The sequence below is a fragment of the Ptychodera flava genome, chromosome 8 (assembly GCF_041260155.1).
Source record: "Ptychodera flava strain L36383 chromosome 8, AS_Pfla_20210202, whole genome shotgun sequence".
Classification (NCBI taxonomy): domain Eukaryota; kingdom Metazoa; phylum Hemichordata; class Enteropneusta; family Ptychoderidae; genus Ptychodera; species Ptychodera flava.
Window position 1 is genome coordinate 3,731,787 of NC_091935.1, and position 11,948 is coordinate 3,743,734.

At 40.7% G+C, this 11,948-nt stretch overlaps 2 protein-coding genes across 2 annotated transcripts; both read right to left on the reverse strand.

Moving 5' to 3' along the window:
• Window positions 1–5,010: 5,010 nt before the first annotated feature.
• On the reverse strand, window positions 5,011–6,707 carry LOC139139471 (uncharacterized). Its single transcript, XM_070708384.1, has 2 exons — window positions 6,562–6,707; window positions 5,011–6,517 (listed from the first exon to the last, which is right to left on the reverse strand). Exons 1-2 carry the CDS (start codon window positions 6,705–6,707, stop codon window positions 5,011–5,013), a joined length of 1,653 nt encoding a protein of 550 aa, XP_070564485.1.
• Window positions 6,708–6,842: 135 nt separating this feature from the next.
• LOC139139472 (uncharacterized) lies at window positions 6,843–7,505 on the reverse strand. The gene has a single exon (XM_070708385.1). The coding sequence runs from the start codon at window positions 7,503–7,505 to the stop codon at window positions 6,843–6,845; it is 663 nt and encodes a 220-aa protein (XP_070564486.1).
• Between the last annotated feature and the right edge of the window lie 4,443 nt (window positions 7,506–11,948).

Here is an 11,948-nt window from a genome sequence, read left to right on the forward strand (position 1 = left end):
CAATTTTTCAATTGAAAGTACATTTTTGAAGTTTTTTTAGTCAGTTTTTTGTTGGACCAACATACATCAAGAAGGACCAGCAGATTCCCTTTGCTATTGGTCCTTCGGACCAGCATGCATTTCAAGTTAATTTCACACACTGATTATACACAAAGACCTCCCCCTTCGCCCTATAACATCAGTCCCTTAAGGGTGACTACAATATTTTTTTTTGCATCTGTTTATCAAACTGTTCTCTACTGACACTGAGAATATCATGTCCCCTTCGTGGCATCAGTTAAAGTTATAAGCCATGTCTTCAGTATGGTGGAGGTGCCTGCATGTATATTAGACACTTCTTGGTCTTCTGGCTAGAGGTCCATATATCTTTCTTTCATAAATATGACTTTGTTTGTGTACCGTCTATTTACTGTCTGTTCTGTTTGTGTACTGTCTATTTACTGTCTGTTCTGTGCTGTTTTGTGTCTATGTTTACAACTACTGTCTTACGATTCTGACCTAGTCATTGGATTATGGATTGGTATGGTTGTGATTATTGTACACAGAGCCCCCCTTTCGTCTTATAACACCAGTCCCTTAAGCCTGAGGACAATATTTCTTTTTTGTATGTTATTATCGAAGTGTTTCCTACTGATACTGAGAATATAATGTCCCCCTTTTGGGCATCAGTGAAAGTTATAGGCCCCATTTTAGTATTGTGTTCTTGTCTGTATACGGCTAGTTTTCAATCGGGTTCGAACCCACAACATACGGCATCAGTCGCCTAGCAGAGAGGCCACAGACAGAACCACTCGGCTAAATCTCCACTCCCAAAAAGAGTGGTTCAACAGCCGGCTAAGTAGTTACATTTTTCTGACTGAGACCGCTCCACACGTTGTAGAGTTCGTGAAGCACTCACGCACGCATGCTCACTATCATACATCGCACATACACACTTTATCGAAGCAAAGAAACGAATTTCATCGCTTTAACTGGGCGAACGATAACCTCGGACACAATTCTGTCCACCAGCAGAGTTACCAACCCAGGATAGAAAATACGGCTAGTTTTCAATCGGGTTTGAACCCACAACATACGGCATCAGTCGCCTAGCGGAGAGGCCACAGACAGAACCACTCGGCTAAATCTCCACTCCCAAAAAAGAGTGGTTCAATAGCCGGCTAAGTTGTTACATTTTTCTGACTGAGACCGCTCCACACGTTGTAGAGTTTGTGAAGCACTCACGCACGCATGCTCACTATCATACATCGCACATACACACTTTATCGAAGCGAAGAAACGAATTTCATCGCTTTAACTGGGCGAACGATAACCTCGGGGACATTATATTATATTATCGGGGACATTATATTGTATATTATGCATTATACACAAAGCCCTCCCCCTACTACCTATTGTAACAGCACCAACTAACATTCAATACTTAAGCGTACACAGACTTGACTGATGTGGCATATCTGACTCCTTTATTGCTGTATTACATACACCAACACCGTAAGATCTAGTAAATAAAAACAAATAAACTACTAGTCTAAAGACGGTGTGCTCAACGTACAGAATATAACTGATGTCTCCACTTTCATGGCGCCATTGTTGCAAATGAGCTTAATCGCTGTCCGATCATTGTCTGATAGTGTGCCATGGGCATTGCTACAGTGCATTTGCAGTGATAGTGAAATTGTCCGTGTACACTGCACTGTGTGAAAATGATTCCGTATATATCTCATCAATAAATGCTCTAAACTACTTTCAAGTGCAATAAACGTCTCTCATAAACTCATGCAATACAAACTACGTAAATATATTACCTCGTGGGCCTATTTAGTTGGTACTCTAGGTGAATGTTATCGGCGAACTTGAACTACTGCCTTGATTCATATGGAATATAGGAAAAAAGATGGCTACCGCTGAATCATGGGAACAACAAATTGGCGGTAAACCACTACTAAACACTAAAAGTTTAATGTACTACTATGAAATAGCTTTAGGTCGATATATATGTAATTTCAAACTTTTACTAATCAAGAAAATGTTAATAAATCTTATGAAAACTTTACGATCTGTAGTATGACCAACAACAACACCAGAGGGCGCAGTTGACTTCGAAATACTCTGCTGCATCAAGTTCACACTCCCACCAAATTACTTATTTATCAGTTATTTCAAAGTTTTGTGTGATGCTCTGAAACAGTACATGAGCGTTCGCAAAGTTCACTCCTTTTCAATCAGAACAATCAATTTCTGGACTGGTCTCTCAAGTATAGCGAGTTTGTGCTTTCGTCTTCCCTTCTTGTCAAGTTTTTTCGTGCCAACTTGAATCTTAGCCCTTCTTGCTAGACTGTCATTGCCTTCGATTGTCTCAACCACTACACCTATTGGCCAATCCATATGATGAAACTGGTCATCCACAATTAAGACGATGTCTCCCACCATGACATTTCGCCTGGGCACATTCCATTTCTGTTGTTTTATGAGGGTAGTCAGATACTCATTCCTCCATCTGCCCCAGAACTGTTCGGCAAGATGCTGCACTCTCCTCCAGCGTTTCCTGATGTACAGGTCTTCCTTTACAAATTTACCAGGAGGGGGTAGAGCTGATGAGGATTTCATCGTGAGTAAATGATTTGGCGTTAATGGCTCAGGACTCATGGGATCATTGAGAGTCTCTGCTGTCAGTGGACAGCTATTCACAATGGCCATAACTTCATAGAGAAACGTGCGTAGGGATGCTGAATCTAGACGACCTGGAGACTGCTGTAAAAGTGAGGACAGGACACTTCTCACTGTCCTGATTTGCCTTTAATCCCATACACCATCTGTGTGACTGGCATGTGGGGAATTCATAACAAATTTCACATTGCTGCTCTGCGAGAAATACTTCAATTCTCTCTGCGTCTAACTCTCTAATAGTTTCTTGGAACTCGTTTTTGGCTCCAAGGAAATTGCTTCCCTGGTCAGACAATAGTTGCTGCACAGGACCAGCGATGAAACATCTGAGGCTTGAGTTTGGTAAAGGAGACAAGTCCGGTAGTCTACGGTTAAGCCTTTATTAAAAAACCAACGTTTCGACCACACACAGGAGGTCTCTTTCAGGGTAATACTGGAGAGCTGTAAAACCGATCGCACTATGATGGTGAGAAAAGGCGAATCTCTCTGAGGCTGTTAATAAAGCAATCTGTAGACATATCATCAAGCATTTCGATGTGTATGGCTCTGGAACACATACATGTAAACAGAAGTCCATACTTGTTGTGATGTTTCCTTCCGTCTTTAACTATAAAGGGACCAAAACAGTCCATACCACAAAATGTGAAAGGTGGTGATGGCTGTACTCTATCTTCCGGCAGGTCTGCCATCTTCTGCTCTTCTACAGGTCGGCGAAGTCGACGACATGTGACACACTTGTGAATGCAAGAGGAAACAACCTTGACTCCTCTTACAATCCAATAGCCACTTGCTCTAATACTGTTGAGTGTCATACCTCTTCCTTGATGTTGAACTTTACCATGAAAGTGCGAAACAATTAACCTTGTGACATGGCTATCTCTCGGTAGAATTGCCAGATGTTTGATGACATCGGGACTCTTTGCATTCTTCAAACTACCTCCGACTCTCAATACACCGCTGTCATCCAGAAATGGGTTCAAATTGTAGATGCTACTGTTTCTGTTCACCTTGGATTACTTCTTTATCTCTTTGATCTCTTCGGCAAAGGCTTGACCTTGGATCGACTTGATTATGAATATTTCAGTTTCCTGTCTTTCTTTGGGAGTGGACGGATTGCTACTACCTTTTCTGTTTCTTGCAACTCTTCTAATGCGTGATAATGCTCCGAAGTGGGATATACAATTCTCTAAATTGAGTGATTCTTGTGTCACGGTACTTGCAAAGGTCATCACATTTTTCACCTCTGGATCGCCAACACTCAATTCATAGGCTAGTTCCTTTACCAACTTCAACTCTCTTTCCAAAAGAAAGTCTGGTTTTTTGAACCAATTTGAGTTTAGTAACTCTGTTGCACAGACTCCTTAGACGCGTGGTCTGCTGGATTCATTCTGGTTGGCACATAATGCCACTTACTGTGCTCTGATACTTGTCTGATCCTTTGGATCCTATTAGCTACGAGTACATGGAATCTTCTGGCTTCATTTGCGATGTACCTCAGTACTACTTGTGAGTCTGTCCAGAAGTACTCTTCATCAATATTGATGTTTAACTCCTCTTTAAGTTTACTGCTCATGTTTGCGGACACTACCACTGCAGTCAGCTCTAGACGTGGAATGGTGACTATTTTGATTGGAGCAACTCTTGCCTTTCCTGCTATGAACAAACAGTGTACTTGATTCTGACCAACGAGTCTTAGGTATGAGCACTGTCCATAGCCACTGGTACTGGCGTCTGAAAAGTCATGTAGTTAGGTGGTCAGGACTGGTCCGAAATCTGGTGGTATGTAGCTCCTTGGTATTTGAATTTCCTTCAAATTCTCAAATTCAGCTTTCCACTTACCCCATAGTGGGTGTAGGTTGTCGGGTAGAGGGTCATCCCAGCTAATGTTCTTCTGACAGATTTCTTATAGAACTCTTTGGCCAATTAGCACAAATGGAGCAAGGAATCCGAGTGGATCATAAATGGAGACTACTGTAGACAGGATACCACGCCATGTTGCAGGTTTATCTTTATTGGCCTGTATGTTGAATTTAAACGTATCTGTCTCTATGCACCACTGGATCCCAAGTACTCTCTCTATTGGTAGACTATCATGACTCGAGTCCACGTCTTTTATTCCACTGGCTCTTTCATCGATGGGAATTGAGTCCATTACTTCTTGGCTGTTCGAGATAAACTTGTGATGTAATCCTCCCTTCGCACACACTGTTTGTGCCTCTTTTACGACTTTGATTGCTTCATCTGTTGATTCTTTACTGGTAAGACCATCGTCGACGTAGAAGTCTTCTTGTAAGAAGCTTGCTGCTGAGGGAAACTCTGTCTTGTCCTCGTTAACTGGATGTTTCATACCATAATTTGCACATCCAGGAGACGATGCTGCTCCAAAAGATGTACTTTCCTGCGATATTCTTGGGGTTCAGTGTTGATGTCACCGTTCTCCCACCGTAAAAACCTTAGGTAATTGCGATCTTCATCCTGTACAAGGAATTGATGAAACATCCTCTCTTTGTCGCAGGTGACTGCAATAGGATATTTCCTGAACCTACACAGTACACCAATCAGATTGTTTATCAAGTCTGGTCCTGTGAGTAGATGATCATTCAAGGAAGTCCCTCCATGGCGTGCTGAACAATCAAACACTACTCTTATCTTCTCAGGTTTGTGAGGGTGGTACACCCCATGGTGCGGTATGTACCAGACTTGTCCTTTGGCAACTTTGGAGTCTGCTTTCTCAGCATCACCTTTCTCTAGGACGTCGTTCATAAATTTCTTATAATCTGCATAATACTTTGGATCCTTGATGAACTTCTTCTTCAAATGTTGCAGGCGAATTGCTGCTGCTCTCTTGTTGTCTGGCAGTAATGGCTTTCCAGACTTAAATGGTAGTGGCATACAGTAATGACCATCTTCTCTCTGTTGTATGCCCGTCTCTAAGATGTTGAGGAACTGGATATCCTCCTGTGAAATGGTTTTCTCTCCATGGGCCTTTTCAGTGAAGTCAGCTTCCAATGTGTTGATCACTTGTTTCGGTGACAAGAAAGGAACCTCCTTTACAGAGACACGGTTGCAGAAATGCGTGCCATTATGAATCGCTGAATCTTCATAGCCTACAATGCTCCATCCCAGGTCATTTTTGACAGCGTACGGTTCATCACCCTTTCCAATTATAGTCTCTCTTGGCGCCAGTGCTTGTGGGCAGTTGTAGCCAATGAGCAATCCTACTTCACAACTTTGTAATGGGGGAAGCTCATGGGCTATTCTATGTAGATGAGACCATCTCTTTGCTGTGCTCGAGGGAGGGATGTGAGATCTATCGGTTGGAATGAAGTCTCTGGTACATGATTGTGGAATGTCTATGCGAGTAGATGAAGACATACCTCTGACAATAAGATTTGAGATCACCTTCAAGTCAATGATGGATGATGCTGAAGACATCGTTGACAGTTTCAGTCGTACTGGTTGACATTCGCTAGAGACTGATTTCGCAATATCTTCCAGGATGAATGTTGAGTCACTTTGTGTGTCCAACAATGCGTACGTGAGGACTTCTTTAGAGGGAGACTCTTTGGTAGACACCCACACTGGAACTATCATAGACGTACCCTTGCTATCTCCTAACTCTGCCTTGCATGACACTGCTGATGCTTCTGAAGTTTCGTTGGGAGGTTTTTGATCCTTGGAGTCATCATGAAGACTTGTTGGGTGTCTTTTCTTGCACTTTTCACATTTTAACTTTTGCCTACACTCTCTTGAATTATGTCCTCTCTTGAGACAGCTGAAACATACTCTGTTTTCTTGAATATATTTCTTTTTCTCTTCCAGCCATCCTTTCTCAAATTCTAGGCATGTGCTGAGTTGATGATCAGACAAAACATGCACGGTTTTGGTACATACGTCTTTGCGTCAGATGTTTGTTTCACACCAGATGATTCTTTGTTGACTTCTCTTGCCTCTGTTGTGAGTGTGGTACCTTTGTTTCGGCTGCCTCTTCTTCCCTTATCACTTGATTCTCTCTTTTCTGTGAAGCTTGATTCCTTCATGGCATACAATGAGGAAATGGGATTGCAGGCAATACGTGCTTCCTTTGTTACATATTTTACGAAATCGTCAAAGCTTGGATACTCTCCAGAACTCTCCAGCGTTTGTGTCACTTCACGATTCCAACGTGAAGTAGCTCAATCTGGTAGTTTCATTAACAATCGCTGATTCTCTGCACAGTCGTTCAGAATTTTCAGTCCAGGTACGTGTGGAATTGCGTCCTTGCAAGCTCTGAGGAAATCTGCAAACTCTTGTAGACCAGCTGAATCTTTGGGGCCAATTTTCTGCCATTTGAAAAGTTTGTCTCTGAAGGCTTTCTGTACTTTGAAAGTATGGCCATACCTTTCTTCGAGTAAGTTCCATGCAGCTGTGTATGATCCCTCAGAATTATTGTAGAAAAATCCTTCTACTGCTTTCTGTGCTTCGCCTCCCACGTACCTCTTCAAATAGTGCATTCTTTCTGCTGCTGTGATACCTTTGCTTTCAATAAGACTCTTGAAGTTGATTTTCCATTGAATATACTGCAGTGGGTCACCAGTGAATATAGGTGGCTCTGGCATTGGCAATCTGCTGACTGAAGGGCTATTCTGTAAAATGTGAGCTAGGGAGGAAGTATCCATACTGTGATGTGCAGTATGCTGTGGTGTGCTATCCTTTGAAGGCGGAGCAGAGTTATTATACTTTGTCAAAATGTCCTCCGCATTATCTTCATCTCTGTGGACATCTTGACATAACTGGTCATACACTCTGAACTTTGCTCTAGCTTTCTCTATGTCTTTCTCTTTCTCCATATGTTCCATCTCGCTCTTCTTTTTCTCTTGTTGATGACGCAGGAGCTCGATCCCTTTGATGCTATAGTTCGTCCAGCTCTGCTTGTTTAGTATCCCTGACTCTTAGCAGTTCTAACTCTGCCCTTTGGGCTGCGAGTTCAGCAGCTGCCTCTGCTCGTCTCTCTACTGAAGACAGAGAGAAATGTGATGACATCGATAGCTCTGTGCTGAAGATGGACCTGTTGCAATCATGTCGCAGCATGTCATGTAGTTGTCGATCAGTGGTTTCTTCACCGGTATCCTTTTTCTTGTTTATGATCACTTGAAGCAATTGATTTGTAATAGCTGCACAAGTGTCAGTCTGTCGCAGAATTTCTTATTCTGGGCCAAAAATGTCACGCAGGGCTTCATATGTTTTGATGACTTCATCCCTTTTCATGTGCAGTGACGTTTCAAGACTGTCGAGCGTTTCTGGAGTACAATGGCTCTTTAAGGTTGTTCGTACTGATTTAGTAGCTAACTTACAGGCTCCGTAATTTTTAGTGAAGGCCCTTCTCAGTTGATTCTCTTTCTTCACTCTCTCTGTTTCCTGAAACTCTGCCATTTTCCGACTGAGATTATGAACTCTCTCACTCCTACGAGGTTCTTTGCTACTGCTATCAGCTGCTGTGCTGAGCTGTATAATTTCATCTTGAATTTCTTGCATATGTTGCAGAATTCCATCTCTTGCAGCTTCACTAGTTTCTACTTCCAAAGTGTCTTGGAGTTCCTCTAATTTGTGTTCTAGGTGGGCAATTCTCTCTGTGGGCAATTCTCTCTGTTTCCATGTGGCTTTGAGGTGATATTACTGCTCTGACGGTTAGCTTGTAATTTCACCTTGCTCTGTACCTCACCTTAGCTCACTTAGGTTGATACTCCTGACTGTGTACATCACCTTGGAAGGCCGAGATCTTACTGTAACAGCACCAACTAACATTCAACACTTAGGCGTACACAAACTTGACTGATGTGGCATATATATCTGACTCCTTTATTGCTGTATTACATACACCAACACCGTAAGATCTAGTAAATAAAAACAAATAAACTACTAGTCTAAACACGGTGTGCTCAACGTACAGAATATAACTGATATCTCAACTTTCATAGCGCCATTGTTGCAAATGAGCTTAATCGCTGTCCGATCATTGTCCGATAGTGTGCCATGGGCATTGCTACAGTGCATTTGCAGTGATAGTGAAATTGTCCGTGTACACTGCACTGTGTGAAAATGATTCCGTATATATCTCATCAATAAATGCTCTAAACTACTTTCAAGTGCAATAAACGTCTCTCATAAACTCATGCAATACAAACTACGTAAATATATTACCTCGTGGGCCTATTTAGTTGGTACTCTAGGTGAATGTTATCGGCGAACTTGAACTACTGCCTTGATTCATATGGAATATAGGAAAAAAGATGGCTACCGCTGAATCATGGGAACAACAAATTGGCGGTAAACCACTACTAAACACTAAAAGTTTAATGTACTACTATGAAATAGCTTTAGGTCGATATATGTATTTTCAAACTTTTAGAAAATATTAATAAATCTTATGAAAACTTTACGATCTGTAGTATGACCAACAACAACACCAGAGGGCGCTGTTGACTTCGAAATACTCTGCTGCATCAAGTTCATTACACCTATTACATCAGTTCCTTAAGCCTGAGTACAATAATCCTTTTTGCATATAATTATCAAAGTGTTGTCTATTTACCCTGAGTATATCATGTCCCCTACATGCCATCAGTTAAAGTTATAAGCCATGTCTTTAGTATAGTGGAGGTGCCTGTATATTAAATATTATATACATTGTACACAGAGCCCTCCCCCTCGTCTTATAACATCATTTCCTTAAGCCTGAGGGCAATATTTCTTTTTTTATATATTATTATCAAAGGGCTCCCTACTGACACTAAGAATATCATGATCCCCTTCCTGACATTAGTTAAAGTTATAGGCCCCGTCCTCAGTATGTGGTGGTGGTGGCTGTATATTATGCATTATACACAAAGCCTCCCCTCGTCCTATAACATAAGTCCCTTGAGCTTGAGGACAATATTTCATTTTTGCATCTTGCAATCAATATGTTCTCTGCTGAGAATATCGTGTCCCCCTTCGTGGTATGATTTCAAGTTATAGGCCCTATTTATAGTATGGTTCTGGTGCCTACGTATTATACATTATACGCAAAGCCACCCTCCCCAGTCCTATAGCATAAGTCCCTTATTTCCGATGACAATAATTTAACTTTACGTGTTTCTATCAAATTTTTCGCTACTCACGCTGAAAATATCTTGTCCAATCAATGTGTTCTCTACTGACACTGAGAATATCATGTCCTCCTTCGTGGCATTATTTAAAGTTATTGTACATCATATACAAGACCTCCCACCCTTTTTATAAAACATAAGTGCCCTATGCCTGAGGACAATATTTCATTTTTGAATCTTGTTGTCGATGTGTTCAATATTAAATCTTAGAATATCATGCTCCCTTCGTTGGCATCAGTGATAGTTATAGGGCCCCCAATCTGTATGACGGTAGTATTTGTACAGGTTGCATTGTATGTAAACCCCCTCGGGCTAAAAGATACGACTCTTAAGAGTGAAAATAATATTTCATTTTTCAATTTTTATCAAACTTTTTTCTACTTACACTGTGAATATCATGTCCCTCTTCATGACTTCAGTGATAGTTATTGGTTCTGCCTTAAGCATCATGTGTGAGTGCCTGTATATATTGTATTGTACATAAACCCCGGGTTCAGCAAATAACATAAGTTCCTTAAATGTTCGGACAATATTTCATTTTTGCATATCGCTATCAAAGAGTTTTCTTCTATTACTGTCAATATCATATCCCACTTCACTGCATCAGTGATAGTTATTGATCATGCATATGGTTCTTTTATATTGCATTGTACATATAAAGCCACCCTCACCTTGTCTACTAACATAAGTCCCTGAAGTGTGAGGATAATATTTCTTTATTTTCATATTTATCATAGTCAGGACAATATTTTATTTTCCATAGTTTTACCCAAGTTTTATCTACTTAGAATGTGAATATCATAATCCCATCGTAATCCCCCTTCCCCCCTTCGTTTTAAGCTTTGCCCGCGTATTGGCATAGCTTACAAGCATGAATGTTCCTCATATTTCCACATATTACACAAACACTTTGGGTTTTGTTTAAATTTCAGCTGTTATTACATATAAGTGACATAACTTTGTTGTAGTCGCGCAACAGACAGACATGTTTAAACTTATTATTGTTATAATCAATCATATGAGAGGAGCCACTTGCTTGCACCTGGTTTATGATATTGAATCTTAGTCTGGTGTATCAAGAGCAGAATTAACATAATTTGCCATTTCCTTATTTTTAAACAGGCATCCTACATTTTTGGTTCTGAAGAGTGTCTTTGTGGCAAAACTGCAGTTGGAACAATGGTTTACAGTTGTGACTTAAGTATTGCTTGTTGAAAAATTTTTTTACTGTGATTCAGTGCAAACTATAGTCAAGGCACATTAGCAGCAAGTTTTAGCAATTTTCAATCTTCATTGTTTTGTGTACAAACTGCAGTTTTGATAGCTATATAACAGTCTCTTGGAATACCAATATTCTGCTTGACAATGTACTGTGTACATGTTTAACAACCATTGTTATTGTGGACAAATGAATTCTATTCCAGACTGAAATTAGATTTTTGACAATAACAATGCTATACACATATGAACTGGGTTGATAATGTATGTTGGACATTCATCATGCCATAAGAAGTAGAACAAGAAACTGCAGTAGGGCCTATATACACACAACAAAACTACTCGGAAATTGCCAATGGCTACAGCTGATGGAGCTATCATCATGCTGGATTTATTATTTCTGTCAGATCCAGTATAACGACGTCCGTGTAACCCTACACTGGAAATCCCTCACAGCCCTGTTACATTCTGAGGGCTGGTTCAGGGATGTGAACATACCTGTACCAGCTCTGAGAAGCTACAGAGACAACCAGCTATTAAAATAATATCCCCAGTATAGCATAGTCAGAAAAATAACTAGCACAGCTGCATTTCACATCCATGTCCCTAGTATACCAACAGTCCTGTACAGTGGTTTTGCAAATAGTACATGCATCATGGGTTTGAAAAAATGAGCTTGAAAATTTGCTTCCAAATCAACCCTGTAGAAGCAATGTGTACAGTTCTGTAATAGGGAAATTCCAACACAACTAGTACATGAATGTCTGCATAGGCACAATTGCACTGTGTGTTTACAATAAGGCTGGTAATGGGAGGTAAGCTTTTATGTGACCAGCTTTTATGTGACCAGGTTAAAAAGGGGCTGAAAATTTCAACAGGGCTAGCTGGTATGTGGATGTGTTCATCACTGTGCCTCTAATGCTGAACACAGGTCCT

Coding starts and splice junctions, on each gene's coding strand:
- LOC139139471 (XM_070708384.1), bottom strand. CDS start 6,707: ATGAAGGAATCAAGCTTCACAGAAAAGAGAGAATCAAGTGATAAGGGA. Junction 6,518..6,561: donor CAAACATCTGACGCAAAGAC/GTATGTACCAAA, acceptor TCATCAACTCAG/CACATGCCTAGAATTTGAGA.
- LOC139139472 (XM_070708385.1), bottom strand. CDS start 7,505: ATGGAACATATGGAGAAAGAGAAAGACATAGAGAAAGCTAGAGCAAAG.